Genomic DNA, 20,593 nt, shown 5'->3' on the forward strand with positions numbered 1-20,593 from the left:
TTCGCAATATAATGAATTGTCTCGGGAAAATCCCGGGGAAAGAAGGCACATCGTGGGGGTTTAGAGTTGTAATGTATCCCCCACGCTTGGCCAGCAACCCCCCAGCTTCTACAACCCCGCATTATTTTTCTTTGATTATAGTTACTTTTGAATACTATGTGCATATGCTGAGCTACTAACTGTAGACTGCGACATGAGTCTATCCAAATACCTGTCTCGTGTACTTTAACTTCCCCGCTCTTTGTAAGATTTCGGGTGTAAGTACGAGTCGACAATGCACCATGACCTTATAAATTCGGGGCGCCCATTACCTACTTTTTGTCGTGTGACAAGTTTCCTTTGCCAGTTGTAGTCAATCTCCTACTCTATTTGGGGGATGCAGCCTAAGGTTGACTAAACGTATCCTTGATATTCTAGACATTCCGACCTCCTCCTTCATCTAGACTTCTATCACCCCTGATAATTTTGATACAAATTTCTTGACTGTTTTTATCTAATTCACAACATTTAATCCTGAGAACAGACGTGCATATTCCCAGGAAATTCGCTCCATGATGACTAAAAATGATCAAGACGGAGCAGAGATTGAGTATGCGGCCGATGACAGCGTGAAAAGTGTTGACGGCATACCATCAATCCAAATTCCGGCTTCACTAGCTGCACTTTCAAACACAGAATTCGAAAGAATCAAGCACCGTGCAACGCTTAAACTTGATGCACGAATCATGCCATGTATGGTGCTCATGTACATCATGAACTACCTCGATCGTCAAAACATTGCTGCAGCAAAACTCGCAGACATCGAGAAGGATTTGAAGATGACCGACGTGCAGTATCAAACATGTGTCAGCATTCTATTCGTGGGATACAGTTCGTGATTTCCAGATATCCGCAGTAGAACGTCTTTCAACTACTTCTACTAACGTAGAGATCTAGTTCTTATGCAGGTGCCTTCGAACATTGTTGTGGGTAAAATAAAACTTCCAGGGATCTATATATGTTTTTCTATGGGCCTTTGGGGAACTCTTTCGGCTTGTACGGCCGCAGTTCATAATTTCTCGGGTCTCATGGCTTCCCGATTCTTTCTGGGATTTGTCGAAGCCGTTTTCTTTCCCGGTGCACTTTTCTACATGTCGCTATTTTATAACAAAAAGCAATATGCACTGCGAACAGCTATCCTATACTCAGGATCTCAGCTTGGCAACGCGTTTGGTGGACTTTTTGCCGTTGCTATCTTGAAGTTGGACGGTAAACATGGCCTGGAAGGTTGGCGATGGGTAAGAAACCGTATGCGATGGAAAAAGTTCAAAGGTAGTGCTAACCCAAATCAATAGTTGTTTTTAGTTGAAGGCGTTGCGACTGTTGGACTCGCAATAATCCTAGCATTCATTCTACCAAATTCGCTAAAATCACTTACTGGATTCAGCAAAATTGAAAATGAATGTCTGCTGTGGAGGTTTGAAGAGGATCAAGGCCAGCAAGATAATGCCGATGAAGTCAGCGCTTACAAAGGCGTTATGATGGCAGTGACTGACCCGAAAACTTGGCTCCTGATGGGAACCTTATATTGTGTTAGTCTTGAACATTTTTCGCAATTCTTCTCACAGAAAATCCTGACCAGCACAGATTTACATAGTAGGGGCTGTAACCAACTTCTTCCCATCGGTGGTTGCCACTCTTGGTTATTCTCGCAACAAGACTTACGGACTTACAGCTGTCAGTCTTCTCCCTGAATTTTATGGCATCTGATTCATGTGCTAAAAGCGGATATATACAGCCTCCTTATGTTCTTTGCGTCATTGCCATGATTATAAACGGATTCCACTCGGATAAGGTATGCACAGCCAAGTTTTCCACGATAACATAAATTGACATAATGGTAGAAACAAGAGCGTTATTGGCACATTGTTTGTCCAATGGTCATTTGTCTTGTGGCTAATATCCTTGCCGTCGCGACGCTCAACACGGCCGCGCGCTGTGAGTCTTATCTGACCAGCACCACCTTCGCTCATTCTTGCGATATGCTAACTCAATATAGATGTTGCCATAATGCTTATGCCAGGGTCATTCTACTCAGCGGCTGTTGTCGTTCTGTCGTGGGTAGCTGGAACTCTATCGCAACCGTCAATCAAGCGTGCCTCCGCTATTGCCTTGATCAATTCCGTCTGCAATACTCCGAACGGTATGCCATTCAACGTGTTTATTGCCTTTGAATGATCACTAATCTTTGGTGAAGTCTGGGGATCATATCTCTATTACTCAGAGCCTCGATATCTGGCCGCATTTTTGGTCAACCTAGCGGCCTCCGTCCTGGCCATTGTTCTAGCCACCGGAACTCGCATCCATTTAAGGAGGCAAAACAATAAACTAGATAGGGGTTCAGATCTGGGCAAAAATGGACCAACTCCAGCTCAGGTCGTCGCTGGCTTTCGCTACACCAGTTAAGACACACTCAAACCATCATGCGGTCGAAGAGATGGTTTCCTTATTTGACCAACCCATTCGAGCGTTCACTCGAGGATTTCAAACGAAGAATTGTTCTGAGTATCCAGTGTTCCTCTTTTAATAGCTTGAAAAACCCTGCCTCGAAGCTGCGTTTCATGGCGTTAAGAACACTGGCGAAGACCGCCTGACCCTTTTGGTAAATTAAGTGAAGCTATTTCCCCTCGGCATTAGAGATAAGACTAGTTCAGTGCTACGTAATTTGTTAGCATATTGCATGTAAACAAGAGCGATACCCCGAGCAAAATGCAAGGGGTATGCGGAACTCACAAGTCGGTAGGCGATCAAGCTGTGGCCAGAAGTCCAGACAAAGCTCATCTGCGGAACCGGTGAATGTAAACAAGCTTCCAATCCCAGAATCATATGTTGCATGGCCCTGTAGAGATTCCCAATCCACGATTGGTTGCTGTGAAGGTAGCCCAAAGGCCATATTATCTCTCATATCCACTGACCGCAATTCCAGGTTTCCGACATTTTCAGTCTGATATGTCCCAGTCTGCTGATATTCGCCACTGGCTGATTCGGATGTGTGGCCGGTGACCTCTGACCTCAAGGCATCGAGCACGATATTGTACCTCCACGCGAGCGAGTTCCTTTCAGTAGCCTGGCCTAAATGATACTGAGTCTCTTCAGCCAGCTTGTAAAGCGATTGTTGGTCGATCCCTGGAGGCTGTAAGTCTGAAGTAGTGCAGAACCATGAGCTGGGAATTCTTCCTCTTTTAGTGTGTATTAGATATATATAAACAATCGAGAGAGCATTAAAAGCAATGTACTGGGTATACCAGAATGCGGGATAGAGAAGATTATCTTTAACCAGCTCTAACACTAGCTCAAGTGTGTCACGAGCATTGCCAATACAAGATCGGAGGTGAGCTTGAGCGGAATCCCCGGTGGTATCTGTTTCTTGGGAATAGTCCCGGAGCAGTAAAGGACGTGTTACAAACATCAGAGCGTGGAATCGAGCAAGTCTTATCACAGTCAACTGTCTTTGGAAAATGGAGATTAAGCTGCTAGGGCACACCCAATCACCCAATAGGGGTGGGAGGTCAGACTGCCACTGCTTGATTTTCCCCACGAGGTTTTCTATCAGAATCACTTCTTGTTCCTTTTCAAGGGGTTGAATAGAGTACAAGTCTTGCGATGCCCCGGCAAGTATTCGAGAAAGCTTTGCGTGACAGACTGGCGCATCCATAAGACAATTTCTTTGCACATGAGGTCGGTTTTGATTTGAATTTATTTGCTCGTCGTTGATAAGCGCCGGGTAGTCTTGGTCAATATCTTCTTCGCGAAGTAGCCTTGGTCGACCAAGGATCAGGCTAAGATATTCATCCAGGGTAAAGGAACACCATAACACACGTTTCGAGCATTGAAGAGCAACCTCAATAGCCGAGGAAGAGTTGAGGGGTTGCGCCTGTGTGTGCTTGCGGTGCAGTCCAAGGGCCATCAGCAATTGAACTGTAGGTCCGAAATTAAACCAAGCTCGATTCATTCTTGAAGTACCAAGAAGATAGAGAACGGTTAGAAAGCGAGCCTGGACAGATTCCAAGGTTGGTGATCCCTGCTCCTGCGCAAGAAGCTGATCTGCCATTTGATAATACGTCTCACTTTGCTGTGCGCGCGGTACGTTTGCCAGTGAATATTCGAGTGGCATATCTTGCAGGGCCGAGAAAGATGATGAAATAGCGCACATCATCAATATTATCGCTTTGACAGCGCGTGGGACCCTTGCTGTTTGAACTGGTGGTGTTCGTACATCTTGTCCAAAAAGTAAATCCACCCATTCTCCTACAGTCCCCTGATGTAGAACCCGATAAGTTGGCGACGCGAAATCAAAGTACCGCTGAATCAGCCAATCAACGGTTGCCCGATTGGGCCATTGCAGATGAATTTCGGGAATCTGGGGAGCATGCCGATCCCCGTGCGAGAATATGGAGCCATAGGAATCCTCCGAAGTTGAATCCAACGTACGCCGAGTCCCATGGAGATTTCTCGCGGCTCGGTGTAAAAATGAATGAGCCGATGCCGGACCTCTATATTGACCCCCGACTACCGACTCCGGATCCGGGGTAGAGTCCTTTGATGCGGGGATTGATGAGGCTGAAATGGATCGAGGCCCATTTCCGACTTGTCCGGAGGGCAGTGGGGTGGCAGCGGAACCGCGATGATATGGGACATTGTAGGAGCATTCCAGACTAGATCGCACGCAAAATCGACATGGTATGTCTCCTGTACAGGCCTTTTTGCGTGCCTTGCATGCATCGCACGCACGAGTCACCTTGAGTCTTTTCCGCGCCCGCGACGAGTCTTGTTGTGAGAGTGGTGATTTTCGCGTTTCCTCCGCCATCGGAAAATACCAGCAGTATCCGAATCTTAAGAGGAAAGATCTCTTATCTCGAATACGCACTGACAGAGAGACAAAATGAATCTACCTTCTCACTTATCTCGGCCCTTACCTCTTTCTCTTCGTTATTGCAATATCCCGTGGGCATGAGAGATGACAGAGGAGTAAAACGAATTCCGCAGCCTTTATCCGACAGTCACGAGACCTACCATTGCCGAGGGTAAACCAAGCCAATATTCGGGGTTTTCCATGGCTCTGTACAGTACAATATGGAATAAAGACATCGAAGTTTGAGACACGAGTCTTAATATCCTCATGTGTAAGAAGACAGTCCCTCTCAAACCCATCCCTAAGCAGGATGTCTTACCGACATCGTCTAATCCTCAAACTCTATACCTATAGAGTAGGTAGAAATATTTTTGTTTATCCATTTCAAGGCAGGACTTGTGGAGTTATAAAGGTTGACAATATCAAAAACAACCTTTACGAGCAGGACTGCCGGCAGGGAACTACACGGCAGTACCGTCGAAATAGAACCTTCGCGAGTAAATGATTCGTAGGAGAATACGATGCCGCTTTGGCTCACGCCCCAAAACAGGGCCTTACTATTACCCATACATGAAAGTAAATCCCAATTCTCCGATAAATTTAACTGTTCCCCGCTTTTAGACCATATAGTCCTCTTTTACCACCATACCTAGGCTACTTATTCGGGTAGCAAAAACCAACATGTCAAAAAGCATCAGCGATCACTTGGAGTCATTGTAAACTGGGCAAGAGTCCACTCAAGACTATGCCCAGAAGCCACCGGATATTGAGTTTTCTGAAATCATAGCCAAGTCTCCCCTCGCCAGAAGAGTTGTTCGCAGAATTGATATGATGGTCATACCCTTCATATGTATTACATACCTAGTCACCTACGTGGATAAGGCTATGCAGGGGTATTCGGCTGTATTCGGTTTGAAAGATTCTCTGGATTTACATGGATCAGAATACAGCTGGCTGGGCGAGCCGTACTATTCCAAAAAAGATTTATTGACTGACTCTGACTGGCCTTAATTTTTGAATAGGAAGTGTGTTCTATTTCGGATACCTTGCGGTATGTCTGGGTACTGCGATGGAAGAAGCATTTGCTGACAATAACCAAAGTTCGAATATCCTACTACATTTGCCATGCAAAAATTCCCGGTCTCAAAATGGCTCTCGATCAATCTCATTCTTTGGGGTGGTATCACTATGGCGCTTGCTGGATGCGAAGGATTCGACTCATTTCTCGGTCTACGATTCGTACTTGGGGCGCCTGAGTCTTGCTCAACACCAGCTTATCTTTTGATAACTGCAACATGGTATACAGTCGAAGAGCAGCCCATTCGAATAGGTTGGTGATCCACATTCCTTGGAGTCGCAAACTCTTTTGGTGGTCTATTGGCCTTTGGAGTGGGTCATATCGAAGGAGCTTTAGAAGCTTGGCAGTATCAATTCCTGGTAATTGGAGCGCTATCTTCGACGTGGGCAATATTCATGTTTTTCATGTTGGCCGAAAAGCCAGAAACTGCGTAAGTGATGAAGACGTCAAACAGATTGTTCCTTTGCTAATTTTGTAGGTCTTGGTTGAACGTGGAAGAAAAGAATGTTGCAATTCAACGACTAGGTCCTCGACACCACGGAGCTAACCATGGGGAGATCAAGAAGTATCAAATAGTCGAAGCGGCTATTGATCCAAAGACATGGCTATTCTTTCTATGTGGAGTAGCTACACAGGTTGTTAATGGAGCGGTGAGCAATTTCGGTAGTTTGATTATCTCCGGGTTTGGATATTCGAACTTGGTGACAACCCTTTTCCAGATACCGTACGGCATGGTGATCCGGTTTCAAATATATCAGCAATGTATATTCAACGATGATTACCCGGGCAGAAGAGATGCCTTGTAGCTATTCTATATGTCTGCCCAGCGCTAACCGGGGCAGCTGGGATCCATACCATCTCGCGAGATCACAAAGTCGCGCTATTGGTGTGCTATTGGGTAGGTGAACTTCGCTTGTTTTGCTGGAAATCCATTGTAGAGCTGACGTGTCTCAACTTAGTTGACGAGCACTTACACCGCATCCTTCGCAATGATCATGTCTCTCCTCACGGCAAATACTAGAGGCTCAACCAAAAGGTCCACTGTGAATGCGGTCTTCTTCATCTCTTACTGCGTGGGGAATATCATTGGACCTTTCTCATTCAAAGAGACCGAGGCCCCGCAGTACACATCAGGAATCATTGCCATGTTGGTAGCGTATTGTGTCGAAATTCTTTTGCTTCTGGCATTCGCGCTGTATACTGCTGCAATGAACAAGAAGAGAGATGAATCCCAGGAGGGGGCCACTTTGGATCTCCAAGATGCTTCACGTTCCTTAGAGAACATGCCAATTGAAGCGACATTGGATCAGACGGATGGAGAAGACCCGTTCTTTCGATATTCTTATTGAGAAAGTAACTTGGATGTGCAATGTAGTGAGACTACTATCAATAATTTGAATTCATTGAAATGTCAATTCATTATATGCGTTTCCTAAGGCCACTCGGCTAATTCTGCTCACTAGAATATAGCAACCCCATATGGAGGGCTCGCAAGACCGCCAGGAACCTAGTATTTGTTAGTCAGCAGAGCGAAAATTGACCTTTGAACCTAGCACTCGTACGAAAGGATTTAAATTCGAGTTAACTCACCCGTAATGGCATGCTACTGAAGAAGAAAGACCATCGCTGCCGCTTTCTGCATTCTTCGCTCAATCTTTCCGAATCAAATATTTCTCCAATTGGCATTCCAGCCAGCCAATAGCCACTCATGCAACATGTAATTCGGGTTTTGACAAGGCCATGCTTCAAAGCTTGGCTGATCTCATGCAACAGCTGAAAATCCAGATTCCCAGATCCAACGAAGTGTTTCTTCTGATGACTCGAGACCCACGGCTGGAGGTATTGTCATTTCCGCTAATGCTACCACTTGCTCATCTGGCAACTTGGAAAAGGCACGAACCCATCCAGACCGAATGAACAGGATATCTCCATCTTTCAGCTCTTTGCGCTGCGACTCCGCAATATCGTGAAGGATGGAGGCTGAGATTGAATGTGGTGAGAAATGATCAATTGCAATGCCCTTGTTCTCTGCCCAAGCCGCATAATCTAGTAAAATTCCTCGACCCACGGTCCCTCCTTTCTCAACCCATGCTGCAGACCCAAAGTCAGGCTTATCGCTTTTGACAAATACGTATTCCAACTTACCATTGATCCCATTCACTTTGGTTTGCAAGATATCGCCTGATGTATGGTTGTTGAACCACTTCTTACTGTCCTGGTATCCATAATGCCTGAAGCCATCCCATTGCGTACTAACCTAGGTGTTGAAAATTAGGGTATCATCATTCACCGAGCGAGGTGCTTTGTTTTTGATGTCTGTTGAAATGGGGCCCGACCAAAACACGGCTTAGACATGAAGTCCAAAGGCAGGTCTGTCGGGATGCGAATTCCATCTTTGATCTCATCTGAGGCCTTATTCACTATATCTGAAGTCAGACGATTTAGCATTCCACATTCATCATCCTGTCCAAATAGACCCCAGGCATTGCCGGGGGGCCGTCTTTGCGTAGTGGTAGATCGTCGAATGAAGGGAATGAGACCATTATGCTGAGTAGGACGCCAAGGCAGGCTCAAAATCACTATGAAATCAACACCATCTAGCAATGGGATAATGGTTGATGCCTCAGGACTCTTTTAATTCCTCCGAGTGACGACCCATCATACTAGCCGTTGCAGGATACCAATGAATTTCGTTCGCCGTGGAATAATATCCGCGGATAATCGTAACCTACATGACCCACATATACTTTTCCGACGTGGGTTAATCCACTGCAAGCTTCCACGACATGGCGATAAATATTAGATGAAATTGACCCGGTTGTTTCTCATTCAACTGCGAGAGTTTTATTTCTACTTTCTCTTCTAAAATGGGTATTCAAAAGCACTTCACTCTAAACACCGGTGCGAAGATCCCCGCGGTGGGCTTTGGTACCTGGCAAGCGAAGCCTCTCGAGGTTGAAAATGCCGTTGAGGTGGCCCTAAAGCAGGGTTATCGTCACATTGATTGCGCTGCTATCTATCGCAATGAGACGGAAGTAGGAGCAGGCATCAAGAAATCTGGTGTCCCTCGCGAGGAAATCTTTATCACAGGAAAGCTCTGGAACACCAAGCATGCCGCTGAGGATATTGAGCCGGCTTTGAACAAGACCCTAAAGGACCTTGGTGTAAAATACCTTGATCTATACCTTATGCATTGGCCAGTGTAAGTTAGTTTCATGGCTTCTTGATATGGTACAGCATGTAACTAACCTTTTCTAGCGCTTTCAAGGGCGGAGACAAATGGTTCCCTTTGAACGAAGATGGTGTCTTCGAGCTGGAAAACAATGACTACATTTCCACTTACAAGGCTATGGAGAAGCTTCTATCTACTGGCAAAGTCAAGGCTATTGGTGTCTCCAACTTCAACATCCGCCGACTAGAACAATTGCTTGGTCAAGTCTCCGTTGTCCCTGCAGCAAACCAAATTGAAGCACACCCATACCTTCAACAGACTGATCTGCTGAAATTCTGCCAAAGCAAGGGGATTGTGGTAGAAGCTTACTCTCCCCTTGGTAACAATCAAACCGGTGAGCCTCGCACTGTTGATGACCCTCTTGTCGCAGAAGTCGCAAAGGAAACCTCAATGGATCCCGGCCCTTTGCTCGCTAGCTGGGGAGTGCAGCGCGGTACCATTGTCCTGTCTAAGAGTGTCACGCCCTCTCGTATCGCGGCCAATCTTCAAGTTCGCACTCTACCTGATGATGCATTTGAGAAATTGACTGGACTTGAGCGCCACAAGCGGTTCAACTTCCCGGCGAACTGGGGCTTCGATATCTTCGAGGAGGTTGGCGAGGAAGTAGTTCACAAGGCAGCGATCGCAGCTGGACCTGCAAACAAGCTCAAATTTACTGTATAATAGAAGAAATCATAACAATTCTCGTAGCAAAAGAAATTTCTCTTCTTTCCGCAAGTTGTGTATGCTAGAAAATTTTGGTTGACTACTAATTGCGTGCATGAAATTGCAAATATATTTGAACATCTGATTTAAGACCACGGAATTGAAAGGCATTAGTGCTGAGCTACTGTTGAGAAAAAGAATTTCATGACCACTTCAATGAGAATTCTTTCAGAATCGCATTGAATTCATCAACAGTAGTGGAATCCGTTTCAGGGGAGCATTGTCCCGCTCGAAGACAGAAGAGGGGAATGACCCTCTTAAAAGAATCCGACGGGAGAGATGATATTTCCGCCGCAACCCCTCAAAACAGCGGCGGAAAAGCAGTCTTCTCCATCTGCTCGGCGCAAAAACATCCCAACGCACGTCATTTGATCAAGTTCATCCCTGAGAACCTCTAAATTCGCGGGGTAAGCAGTCGTGGGCCAAAATGATCATGCGGTAATAGTTTATACGTCGGAAAAAGCCCCAGTGGTCGGATATGGGATCCGAGTACAAGAGGACTCGCCGGAAAATACACTCAGGCTACAGAATGGGAAATAATCTGATAATCAAGACAATCTACCCTCTTATTAGCCTTCCTTGGCTCGATCTAACAGGATATATGCACCGTCTCGGAAGAGCGCAATAGCCGGAATCATCCATCTGTTTCAAGATTGATCTAAAAAGGCATTGGGATCCCAAACATCTGGAACAAGAAATTTACCTATACTGCTGGCTTTTCTTGATACGAAGATGGCAGCTTCAGTCCTTTCGTCACCGGTGACATCGGCTTTGCCCATCACAAATACACAATCTGCGGTGTCAGCAGAAATTGCGCCAGCAAGTGCAAAAAATGAGATCTTTACAGTTGATGATCTCCTCCAAACCAGAGCAACAGGGGAGACAGCTCATGAGCCAATAGTGGCATATCCTTCATCAGGGACAGAGTACATCTACTATACTCCACATCAGGTTCGATATCTCGGTCTTTAGCCTTCGATCTCAGAGTATGTACTGACAAAATTAGCTAAATCGTCTCGTCGAGTTAGCAGCCATCTACTATTCGAAGACAATCCCACAAAGATTGACCTCCACCGACCCCGTTCAGGTCGTCGGATTACTTGGTCCATCCGATTTTGAATATCTTATTACACTGCTTGCAGTCTCTCGGCTTGGTCACACTGTACTCTTTCTTTCAACACGGATCGCAGAAGATGCGTATGTCAGCTTGGTCGAGGCCACAGAGGCCACATTCCTCATCACCTACCCAAGCTTTGAGTCTATGGGACAAAATATCTCCCGACGCACAAACATCGCTCAGGTTGCAGTGGTCTCACCAGCTGATGCAAATGTCCCAGCCGTCCAAGCAGCCCATTTACCGGCTTCAGGTCGCCATGGTCCAACAGAAAACAAGCACATAACCTGGGTCATTCACTCGAGCGGCTCTACCGGCCATCCAAAACCAATCTATCAAACTCACTCAGGGGCTCTCAAGAACTACGCGAACAACTTCGGCTTAAAGGGATTCATCACTTTGCCTCTTTTCCACGCCCATGGCATTAGCTGTCTCTTCCGAGCCCTTCATTCGCAGAAGTTGATTTACATGTACAACGCCAGTCTACCACTAACCGCAACTGCGCTCCTCACCACTCTAAACGAACACCCTGAGATTGAGATTTTGTACGCGGTACCCTATGCCTTGAAACTGCTTTCAGAATCTGAAGATGGCCTCCAAAGGCTAGCACGTCTGGAACTCGTGATGTTCGGGGGATCCTCCTGTCCCAAGCCAATCGGCGACACTCTCGTTCAGAACGGTGTGCGCTTAGTCTCGCATTACGGAACAACCGAGACTGGACAGTTGATGACTTCCTTCCGTGATCGCTCAGATCTGGACTGGGACTATGTCCGTCCTGGGCCTTCTCTATTGCCATATCTTCGCTGGGAGGCCCAGCCTGGTATGCCTGGTATCTACGAGCTCTGCGTCACGGATGGTTGGCCATCAAAAGTCGCTAGTAACCGTCCCGACAATTCCTATGCTACCAAAGACCTATTCGAGAAGCACCCGACTACCCCAAATGCTTGGCGCTACTATGCTCGTCTTGATGATACTTTGGTTCTGGAGAATGGCGAGAAGGCCAATCCACTGGTGATTGAAGGAGTCGCTCGCAAAAATCCAAATGTTGCAGAAGCCATCGCATTTGGAGCCACAAAACCACGCATCGGTCTTTTTATCATTCCATCCGAAAAGTCTCCATTTGTGAATGATGAGGATTTGCTTGATGCCATTTTCCCTGATATCGAGACATGTAATGCTGAGTCTCCTGCTTATGCTTACGTTTCTCGAGATATGATCTTTGTTCTTCCCAAGGACAGCGAGTACCGGAAGACCGATAAAGGAACTGTCATTCGATCTGCATTTTACAAGGACTTTGCTCAACGGATAACCGATATTTATGAGTCTGCAGACGCTACTGGGGACCGGGTGCTCGAAGGTGAAGAGCTGATCGAATTTCTCCGCCAGGAGCTTCTCGGAATAGCCCCAGCTATCGAGCCCTCATCATTAGAGCCTAATAATGACTTTTTTGGCCTTGGAATTGATAGCTTGCAGTCTATTCGCTTAAGAACAGCAATCCTCCGGACTTTGGATCTCAGTGGTCAGAAGTTGTCTCAGAACTTTGTCTTTGAGAACCCGTCTTTAAAGACAATGGCCGACGAGCTAACTCGCCTGCGTCTCGGAAACAGCCCTAAGGTTCAAATTCCCGTTGAAGAGCGGATGAAAAACCTCATCGAGAAATATAGTAGCGGGTTCGAGACTCACACTTCTATTCCAAGAGTGGCGGATGGGCAGCATATTGTGCTAACAGGTGCTACTGGCTCCTTGGGAGCTCATATTGTCGCCCAGTTAGTACAGTCCAATGATGTGCGCAAGGTCTATTGTCTTGTACGAGCGAAATCAATCAATGCTGCCCGTCGCCGTGTCGCCCAAAGTCTTCACGCGCGCAAAGTGTCATTGGCATTGACTCCCGCCGCCGAAAGAAAGATTGTGGCTCTTCCAGCAGATCTCACGAATGCAGAGAATTTGGGTTTAGATAAAGATACCTTTTCAAAACTCAGGAAGACAGCAACGTCTGTCATTCACTGTGCTTGGTCTGTCAATTTCAACTGGGCCCTTGAGAGCTTCGAACAAAGTTGCATTGCTGCCACGCGGAATCTACTAGATTTTTGCCTGAGCGTCGAAGCTCCACAACCAGCTTCGTTTTCCTTCTGTTCTTCTGTCAGTACAGTTGCGCGTACACCAGGGAACTGGGTCCGTGAAGAACTGCCCGAATCACTCAGCCACGCCCAGGGCATGGGCTACGCTCAATCTAAGCTAGTCACTGAAACTATCGTCAATCGTGCGTCTCGGCAGACAGGAATGACAGCACGAGTTCTGCGCGCCGGCCAGATTGTGGCGGATACATCCTCCGGTATCTGGAATTCAACCGAAGCAATTCCAATGATTTTGCAGACTGCAAAGACTATCAAGGCACTCCCCCAGCTCGACGATATCCTCTCCTGGACTCCGGTTGATGTAATGGCGTCAAGTATCATTGAACTCAGCCTATCATCCACCGCTGGGGACATCCTCAATGTCACAAACCCGACTCTGAACCACTGGTCTAATGACCTTCTACCCCTTCTCCGCGAATCTGGCCTTGACTTCGAAGTACTCCCCAAGAGAGCCTGGCTCCAAAAATTACAATCATCCAACCAAGACCCCGAAACCAATCCCCCAATTAAGCTCCTCGACTTCTTTGCCTCGAAGTACGACAACGACAATCCAACCAGCCCTATTCTATACGACACAAAGAAGGCGCAAGCAGCCTCGCCATCTTTAGCAAATGCACGCGGCTTGAAACCTGAGTTCACTTCCCAGTTCATCAAATACCTCGATAGTCAATGCTGGACCAAACAGCCAGCCTACGCTCTCGCACGGGAAGTCATATTCCTCATCGGCCCTTGCGGGTGTGGCAAGACAACCGCCGCTCGCGCCTTATCAACACGTCTTAATATCCCCTCGATCGAAGGCGATACCTTTCACTCCCCACTAGCCCGTCAAAAGATGTCGAAGAATATTCCACTCGAGGATTCTGATCGCTGGGATTGGCTCGCTCATATCCGTGGAGCCGTTATGGATCGTCTACTCACCTCCGATACGCCCGCAGTGATAGTGACTTGCTCCGCGCTGCGGACCATCTACCGCGACGAACTACGGAAACTAAATCAACTCTTTGATTTCCCAGTTACAGTTTCTTTTGTCTTGCTTTCTATCAGTGACAAGGCACAGTTAGTTGAGCGGATGAATGAGCGGTCGGCAATTGAACAACATTATATGAAGTCGTTCATGGTGGAATCCCAACTTGGATTGCTTGAGCTTCCAGTTGATGAGGATGATGTGACTTTACTGGACTCCAGTCAGTCGAGAGAGCAGATGTTGGATGAGGTGGTAGCGGTTATGCAGAATATTTTGAAGGCTTAATTAGGCTTTCTGGTCAAGGCTGGGGCTATTGCAGCATGTCCTTAGAATGACAATTATGTTTTCACTTCTTTCGCTGGTGATTCCCTCAAAATTTTACTACACTAGTCCATTGAACAGGGTATAAGAAAGTAGATTATGTGCAATTATGTTGACAAATCATGAGCATCCCCATACACGAAACTATCTAAGTGGCTTTATACAACTAATCTAGAGCTCTACAGGATTCTACCATGAAAAGTAAGCGGCAAGGCAATAGGCGTCCTTGAATGTTTTCCGAAAGCTGGATGGAATATGAACGAGCCCATTGATGTTTTGAAGCCATCTGTCCTTTGGTATGCCAATTCCAATATTTCGAAAAAATACCTGAATGACGAAATGTGCTTTGTAAATATGCAGGCACAGAACCCCAGATGGTCAGTTGGTTTTTGGAGCATGGCGAGAGCCCGAATGCGCAATGCGATGTGAATGGTACTCCACTAGTTCTACATACTGAGGGAGAAGAGACCAGGACAAATGGGACTACATGCGTAGCCTACCTAATTTTGTTGCTCCCGAGCAGGAAAATCGTAGGTACTCACAAAAAATGTTTGTTGTGAGTAGATTGGAATCTACTGAAGATTTTGGTTAATGCTCAGCTTTACTCAATATGCCGATTGGTTAGATAGATAGAGCAATTTGTGGTCAATAAGTGTACAGTTCATTGAGAATCAAACATAGGATTGTCTATTAACACAATATATAAGCAGTCATCTAAATTTTAACAAGTCATCTCACGAATCTTCGCCATATCTGAAAGTCTCCATAACAGTTCTTAAACGGCGTTAGGGAAGACATGGGGATTAGTGAGAGTCTTAGGTGCCGAATCACGAGCCTTGGGACCAATCAGATGGTCAAAGGCGGGCGAATGGCTAACACGAGGAGACATATCCTTCAGGTCCCACAGATATCCAAGCGTCTTGAGAACAGATGTAGCACTGTAAGAGGAAGACTTTCCAGTTACAGGGTCAACGCCATAGTTCTCCACATGGCCCTGGGGCGCATAAGGCGAGATCAACCAAGTGGGCATGCGACCACCAAGACGATCAAAGTTGAGAGTATACTTCGAACCATCGGGGGCGGTCTCGGTGTAAGTCTTGTTATCGGGACGAACAGCAAGGGGAGGAGCGACATGGTCGAAGAAGCCACCGGTCTCATCATAGGTCAGGAGTAAGATGGTTTTTTCCCACTGTGGGCTGGCACGAAGCGCATCGTAGACCTGCTTGACTAGGACTTGACCGAAAGAGACGTTGCCGGAAGGATGCATAGAGTTGGTGTTCAAGCCGCAGCAGGACGGGTTGATGTAGGAAAGTTGGGGGAGAAGACCGAGGTAAGCATCTTGGTAAAAGTTCTCCATGGGGACAACGTTGTCTTTGGCGTTATTGGCGGTCCAGTTGAAGAACAGAGAGTCTGGCAAGAAGGCGCCGTTTGTGCCATCGTAGTTGCGCCATGAGATACCCTTCTCTGTGGCAACCTCGAAGATACTGGTAGTGTCGATTCCAGACTCGAGGAAGCTGTCATCATTCTCGCCATGGCCGTCTGGAGTACCAGCAATAGCACAGAGACGGTTGGGATTTGTTGGCTAAATATATATAAGTATGTCTCTTGATGATAATATGTATTTTGGAAGTACTCACGCCAGGCACGCAAGAGTGCCAGTAGTTGAAAGTGGTGAACTCATCAACCAGGTCCACAAGAGTTGGAATCTCGCTCTCGGAGTAGTAGCCCATAACCTCTTCAGTGGCACGCTTAGCCGAGATAGCTGGGTAGGAATCCATCTGGCGCTCGACAAAGCCGTTTAGATTAGGCTTCAATTTGCCGCTCGCAATATCCTTGTTAGATGGGTTATAGGTGCCGTACATCTCAAAGTTGACACCAGTGACTGAATGATCAGGGTCGTGAATGACGGAGTCATAATCCTTGAAAGTACTGCACCACTTCTTGCTGTGGGTTTGGTTGACAGACTCAGGATTGCAGAATGGCCCGTTGTTGACGACATTGTCGAGGCCCTCTTTGTGGACACCACCCAGCATGTTGTCGAAGCCGCGATTTTCCAACAGAATCCAGACGACATTCTCGACTTTGTCCTTTAGATTGGCAATGGATTCCTTGGAACCGGACTTATAGCCCCAAGGCTCTTGATTGCCACGGGTGACAGCAGCACCCAGAGCAGTGCCTGATAAACCCAGAAGGGGAATCAAAGTATTAGCCTTCATGATTGATACAATACAAAAGTTAATCCGAAGGGACGAGTAGCTTGACAGGTGAGTATGTGAGAATCATTTCCCAAGCAGACATTACTATCATATTTATACTACATGTCCTCCACTCGGCTTGCACGCGAGCAGATAGGTTAATATCGGTTATTTTCCAAAGCAAGTAAGCCGTGTTTATTTGAAGAGCAAATGGGGAATACATATCTCATTCACATGTAGGGGCAAAGTACTCTCATAGGCTTGGAAGCCAGATTGGGAGCCGCGAAACCGGATCTCAAAGTGGAGCTTGATGGATAGCTTAGTATGTGGAAATTATCAGAAGAAGCACCTTCCAGAATTAGTTGTTTCCAAGCAAAGACGAATGATTTTGCAATGAACGAACGCGGATTCGTTCCTGGCAAGAAGCTTAGCTTCGTACCTGCTGGGAGGTGGAGCACATCCATCCTAATTACCCGGAATGAACCAATTAGGGCATAAATCCAGCCACACTCCACACTTTTCTAGGCCAATCACAATATCTATTCAGCGCATGCTTTCAAGTTATCTTCCACGTGCGGGAGCCTTGATTCGTGTTGGGGTTGCGTTTGTTTCTATTGACCTTGGATTGGCAAGTTTTCGTAGTTGTTTGATACTGGATAGATGCGCGGAATGCAGCGGACTTCATAGAGGCCCGCTATCATCATCCAACATTTTTTCCCGGGGCATTGTTATCTGCAAGACATACAGTTTCTTGTAAAAGCAATATGGTCTGATCCACTATTTCACGCACCACGCAAACATTGATTGGTGTTCAATTATAGCAATTAGTTAGTATTCTGCAAGCTTCAAATGGTCATCGTTTTCCTTTGTGAGCGCCACGCAGGACTATGCACAATAATCTCAATCTAGAAGATCCGTTTATGCAATGTCCTAATTTTTTCTATTATCCCCTCTTCGTCGCCGACCAGAATTGAGTGACTATCCGATATGTTAGCCATCATCCGAGACCCATACGGCGAAACAGCAAATGCTTACCATAAGTAAACTTCAGCAACGTCTCCGGCTGCTCGTTATAAGTGCTGTCGATGCTCTTTCTTGAGGTATGATTTACATCAAACCCGAGTAGGTCTGCCAGATGAAGGACTTCGTCCGCGGAAAGCTGCACAGCGGTGTGAGTGCCCCATTTCAATGCTATACATATTCAAATTAGATCAGCTTTACAAGGAATCACAAAAGACCAAATGGAAATTCCAAGATCCAAGGCAAAAGAATTTGAGAAACCTACGCCCTAGGTTGATCCATACTCCACCAGGCTTCAGCAGTCGGTGTATATTACTCAGGAATTCAATCACGTTATCAGAAATGTCGATGAAGAACAGCGTAACTACGGCGTCGAACTGGTCATCTTCGGGAAACATTTCTAAGAAGTCACCCTCGATGAGCTTGACGCCTTTGTTTGGCCAGTGGTCCGGAACTGTTATAGCAGAGTAACGCGAGGATGGATTTGCCTGATGCGTCCATTTGGTTACAAAGGGCTGTAGAGTGTGTTGATGCAGCGAGGTCGTGTGGTTCGTTAAAAGATGGTATGCCAGAATGGAGGCATAGTCGAGTTCGTTAGTTGTGACATCGTATCCTGCATCTGACATGAGACACTGTATTCATCAACCATGGGCAAATTGAGGTGGGACGCACCGAGATCAGCGATGTCGCTCGCCAGTCTCCCCAGGGCGCTTCCAGGTACGAGAACCTTCTTCCCGCTTTCATTTCCGCCAAAATGTTGCTCAAGCTCAGTCATAATAGGCGGAAACACGGCTTGTCTCTCTTTTATGCCCTGTGAGCCCCAGTCTCGCGAAAGATGACCCCACGTCAGGTCTACAAGGCCGAAGTCTGCCTGTTCACTATCCTCCAGTATCCGTGGACCTGTGTTGTAATAATCCCTTGCAATCTGCACGATCATTTCAGAAATCATAGTATTTACTTCGACTCCCTTCCTAGATTTCTCAAAGTGTACAGGATAGCCAAGTTTGTTGCTCAAACTCCTCTGTGCGGGGGTCTGCTTGGAATACCGCAAATGCTTGCGCTGAAGAATGTGCTCGGCGATAAAAGGATACTGCTCAAAAGAGTTGATAGAGTGTGCGAGCCCATCGGGAAGCGGAGAGGATATCTTCCTTTGGACATCTCGTGGAATGTAGGTTTCATTGAAGGTCGATATTGGGGGGACGGTGGGCTGGGATGTCAGCTCAATGCAGAGGGCTTCTGCGCGCTCGGAAAGGGAAGAAAAGATAAAAGCGATGTCAGACAACGAGGTGGATCCACGTGTGGCGAGGTATAGAGGGGACACGATGAAGAGAAGGAGAGCAAGGGAACGGGAGAGGTAGGTCGAGGAACTCATCGTTGCGTAGCCACGCCTAGCTCAGTGTATATTATTCTAGAACGCACAAGAGAACAACACAAGGGAAGTTCAGAAAACCGAGCTATTTATATAGAAGTAGTGAGGCATTATTGGAGTCACTAGCTAAAACTGAACGTGTCTCGTTCAATCTAAGGTACGTGGGTTTTGCTGCATCAATAGTAGTGGCCGATCATAAGCAAGATGCTGCACAGTAAGCTACAAGTATGTGGTGCTTAAGATGTCTTTCAATCCCGAGACCATTATGAACCTTTTTCTATTCTCTTTCTAATCGAATGACAGCGATGCCTCGTTCGGCTTTGCTCCTCTATATACTCACCATCCTCGTCTTCTCACATTTCCACCTCTCTCATGCACACAGAAAGTGTAGCAAGTTGATAACGCGCAAAGAATGGAGGACCTTGAAAACTGAGGAGAAATCTGAGTGGATAGGAGCCGTCAAAGTAAGCCCTCTTTCTTTTCATCTAAGACTGTTGGTAGTTTGATATTCATACCTATCAGTGCTTAGCAAACATACGACACGAACGACTATCTTTGACGAGGAACAAGACTGTGCTAGAGGGGAAAAGAAGCCTGTACGATGACTTCTCGTACTCACACGCATCTGTGGAGCATAGTGCGCATAGGAATGCCTACTTTTTACCATGGCACCGCTGGTTCACACACCTATTCGATGCCACCCTTCGCCGCAATTGTGGATACAATGGGCCGACACCATATTGGGATTGGTCGCGCGATCATACAGATCTATTCAGCTCGCCAGTATTTGAGGACTCACCGGTGTATGGGCTAGGTGGAACGGGAGACTGTTATCCCTCCCCTGGGACAGATTGTATTGTCAACACCGGTGCTTTTTCCCTGTCGACTGGGAACTTCAAGCTTTCATGGCCAATTCCACACTCACTACGAAGAAATTTGACTCTCATTACCGGCTGGTTTGACCATGAGCAGCCTCAGAATAGCACGCTTGGCCCTGAATTCGTGCGTAATGTGACTGAGAAAACCAAGGGTGACTTCTTTCGATTCCAGTACGCAATGGCACTACTGCACAATCACGTACACAATTTCATTGGAGGCGACTTGGCTGGAGATTGCCCGAAGATCCTGCCAAAGAAGGATTGCCAGGGAATGGCAATCAGCTTCACGCCTAATGACCCCCTCTTTTGGCTGCATCATGCGCAGCTCGACCGGTTGTGGAATGAGGTACGGCCCCCATGTTTTTTCTTCATGCACTGCAACATTAATGACATAAGTTATACAGTGGCAGCGTCGTCATCCATCTAACTTCGATGCCTTTTCTGGTATGCCGACGACCCCGCATAATATGAGTGATCCACGCTATAGTCTTGGTGCGCATGCAGATCATCAGATGCCTTTCGACGTCCATAGTGTACCCATGACGCCGAGACAGGTTTTTGATACGGAGAGTTGGCCGTTGTGCTATCGATATACTAGCTAGTAATGAGGACTGCATAATCACTAAGACCAAAAAAAAAAATCCAGAGTGTGGATTGTAAAAGCCTTGCTGAACTAACCCCTAAGCCGTAG

General features: G+C 46.6%; 9 protein-coding genes across 9 annotated transcripts; 5 read left to right on the forward strand and 4 right to left on the reverse strand.

Moving 5' to 3' along the window:
- Nucleotides 1-551: 551 nt before the first annotated feature.
- Nucleotides 552-2,445, forward strand: N7469_002450 (uncharacterized protein; the record flags this gene model as incomplete). The annotated part of the gene is made up of 9 exons (XM_056641370.1): nucleotides 552-870; nucleotides 937-969; nucleotides 1,189-1,277; nucleotides 1,335-1,571; nucleotides 1,627-1,716; nucleotides 1,778-1,834; nucleotides 1,884-1,977; nucleotides 2,039-2,182; nucleotides 2,237-2,445. The coding sequence occupies 9 exons, from the start codon at nucleotides 552-554 to the stop codon at nucleotides 2,443-2,445; spliced, it is 1,272 nt and encodes a 423-aa protein (XP_056503864.1).
- Nucleotides 2,446-2,684: 239 nt separating this feature from the next.
- Nucleotides 2,685-4,846, reverse strand: N7469_002451 (uncharacterized protein; the record flags this gene model as incomplete). Its single annotated transcript, XM_056641371.1, has 2 exons — nucleotides 2,685-2,695; nucleotides 2,773-4,846. The coding sequence occupies 2 exons, from the start codon at nucleotides 4,844-4,846 to the stop codon at nucleotides 2,685-2,687; spliced, it is 2,085 nt and encodes a 694-aa protein (XP_056503865.1).
- Nucleotides 4,847-5,461: 615 nt separating this feature from the next.
- Nucleotides 5,462-5,902, forward strand: N7469_002452 (MFS general substrate transporter; the record flags this gene model as incomplete). The annotated part of the gene is given in 3 exon segments (XM_056641372.1): nucleotides 5,462-5,467; nucleotides 5,545-5,607; nucleotides 5,624-5,902. 3 exon segments carry the CDS (start codon nucleotides 5,462-5,464, stop codon nucleotides 5,900-5,902), a joined length of 348 nt encoding a protein of 115 aa, XP_056503866.1.
- Nucleotides 5,903-6,364: 462 nt separating this feature from the next.
- Nucleotides 6,365-7,318, forward strand: N7469_002453 (MFS general substrate transporter; the record flags this gene model as incomplete). The annotated part of the gene is made up of 3 exons (XM_056641373.1): nucleotides 6,365-6,399; nucleotides 6,448-6,619; nucleotides 6,929-7,318. The coding sequence occupies 3 exons, from the start codon at nucleotides 6,365-6,367 to the stop codon at nucleotides 7,316-7,318; spliced, it is 597 nt and encodes a 198-aa protein (XP_056503867.1).
- A 413-nt stretch (nucleotides 7,319-7,731) lies between these two features.
- N7469_002454 (uncharacterized protein) lies at nucleotides 7,732-8,417 on the reverse strand (the record flags this gene model as incomplete). Its single annotated transcript, XM_056641374.1, has 2 exons — nucleotides 7,732-8,221; nucleotides 8,260-8,417. The coding sequence occupies 2 exons, from the start codon at nucleotides 8,415-8,417 to the stop codon at nucleotides 7,732-7,734; spliced, it is 648 nt and encodes a 215-aa protein (XP_056503868.1).
- Nucleotides 8,418-8,836: 419 nt separating this feature from the next.
- On the forward strand, nucleotides 8,837-9,864 carry N7469_002455 (uncharacterized protein; the record flags this gene model as incomplete). The annotated part of the gene is made up of 2 exons (XM_056641375.1): nucleotides 8,837-9,171; nucleotides 9,228-9,864. The coding sequence occupies 2 exons, from the start codon at nucleotides 8,837-8,839 to the stop codon at nucleotides 9,862-9,864; spliced, it is 972 nt and encodes a 323-aa protein (XP_056503869.1).
- Nucleotides 9,865-10,638: 774 nt separating this feature from the next.
- On the forward strand, nucleotides 10,639-14,404 carry N7469_002456 (uncharacterized protein; the record flags this gene model as incomplete). Its single annotated transcript, XM_056641376.1, has 2 exons — nucleotides 10,639-10,857; nucleotides 10,913-14,404. 2 exons carry the CDS (start codon nucleotides 10,639-10,641, stop codon nucleotides 14,402-14,404), a joined length of 3,711 nt encoding a protein of 1,236 aa, XP_056503870.1.
- An 811-nt stretch (nucleotides 14,405-15,215) lies between these two features.
- On the reverse strand, nucleotides 15,216-16,656 carry N7469_002457 (putative phosphatidylglycerol specific phospholipase C; the record flags this gene model as incomplete). Its single annotated transcript, XM_056641377.1, has 2 exons — nucleotides 15,216-16,022; nucleotides 16,078-16,656. 2 exons carry the CDS (start codon nucleotides 16,654-16,656, stop codon nucleotides 15,216-15,218), a joined length of 1,386 nt encoding a protein of 461 aa, XP_056503871.1.
- Nucleotides 16,657-17,578: 922 nt separating this feature from the next.
- On the reverse strand, nucleotides 17,579-19,027 carry N7469_002458 (uncharacterized protein; the record flags this gene model as incomplete). The annotated part of the gene is made up of 4 exons (XM_056641378.1): nucleotides 17,579-17,613; nucleotides 17,671-17,826; nucleotides 17,921-18,274; nucleotides 18,328-19,027. The coding sequence occupies 4 exons, from the start codon at nucleotides 19,025-19,027 to the stop codon at nucleotides 17,579-17,581; spliced, it is 1,245 nt and encodes a 414-aa protein (XP_056503872.1).
- Between the last annotated feature and the right edge of the window lie 1,566 nt (nucleotides 19,028-20,593).

The sequence above is a fragment of the Penicillium citrinum genome (genome assembly GCF_028827155.1).
Source record: "Penicillium citrinum strain IBT 23319 chromosome Unknown utg000002l:1.0-3833315.0:1.0-3834789.0, whole genome shotgun sequence".
NCBI classification, from domain to species: Eukaryota; Fungi; Ascomycota; class Eurotiomycetes; order Eurotiales; family Aspergillaceae; genus Penicillium; species Penicillium citrinum.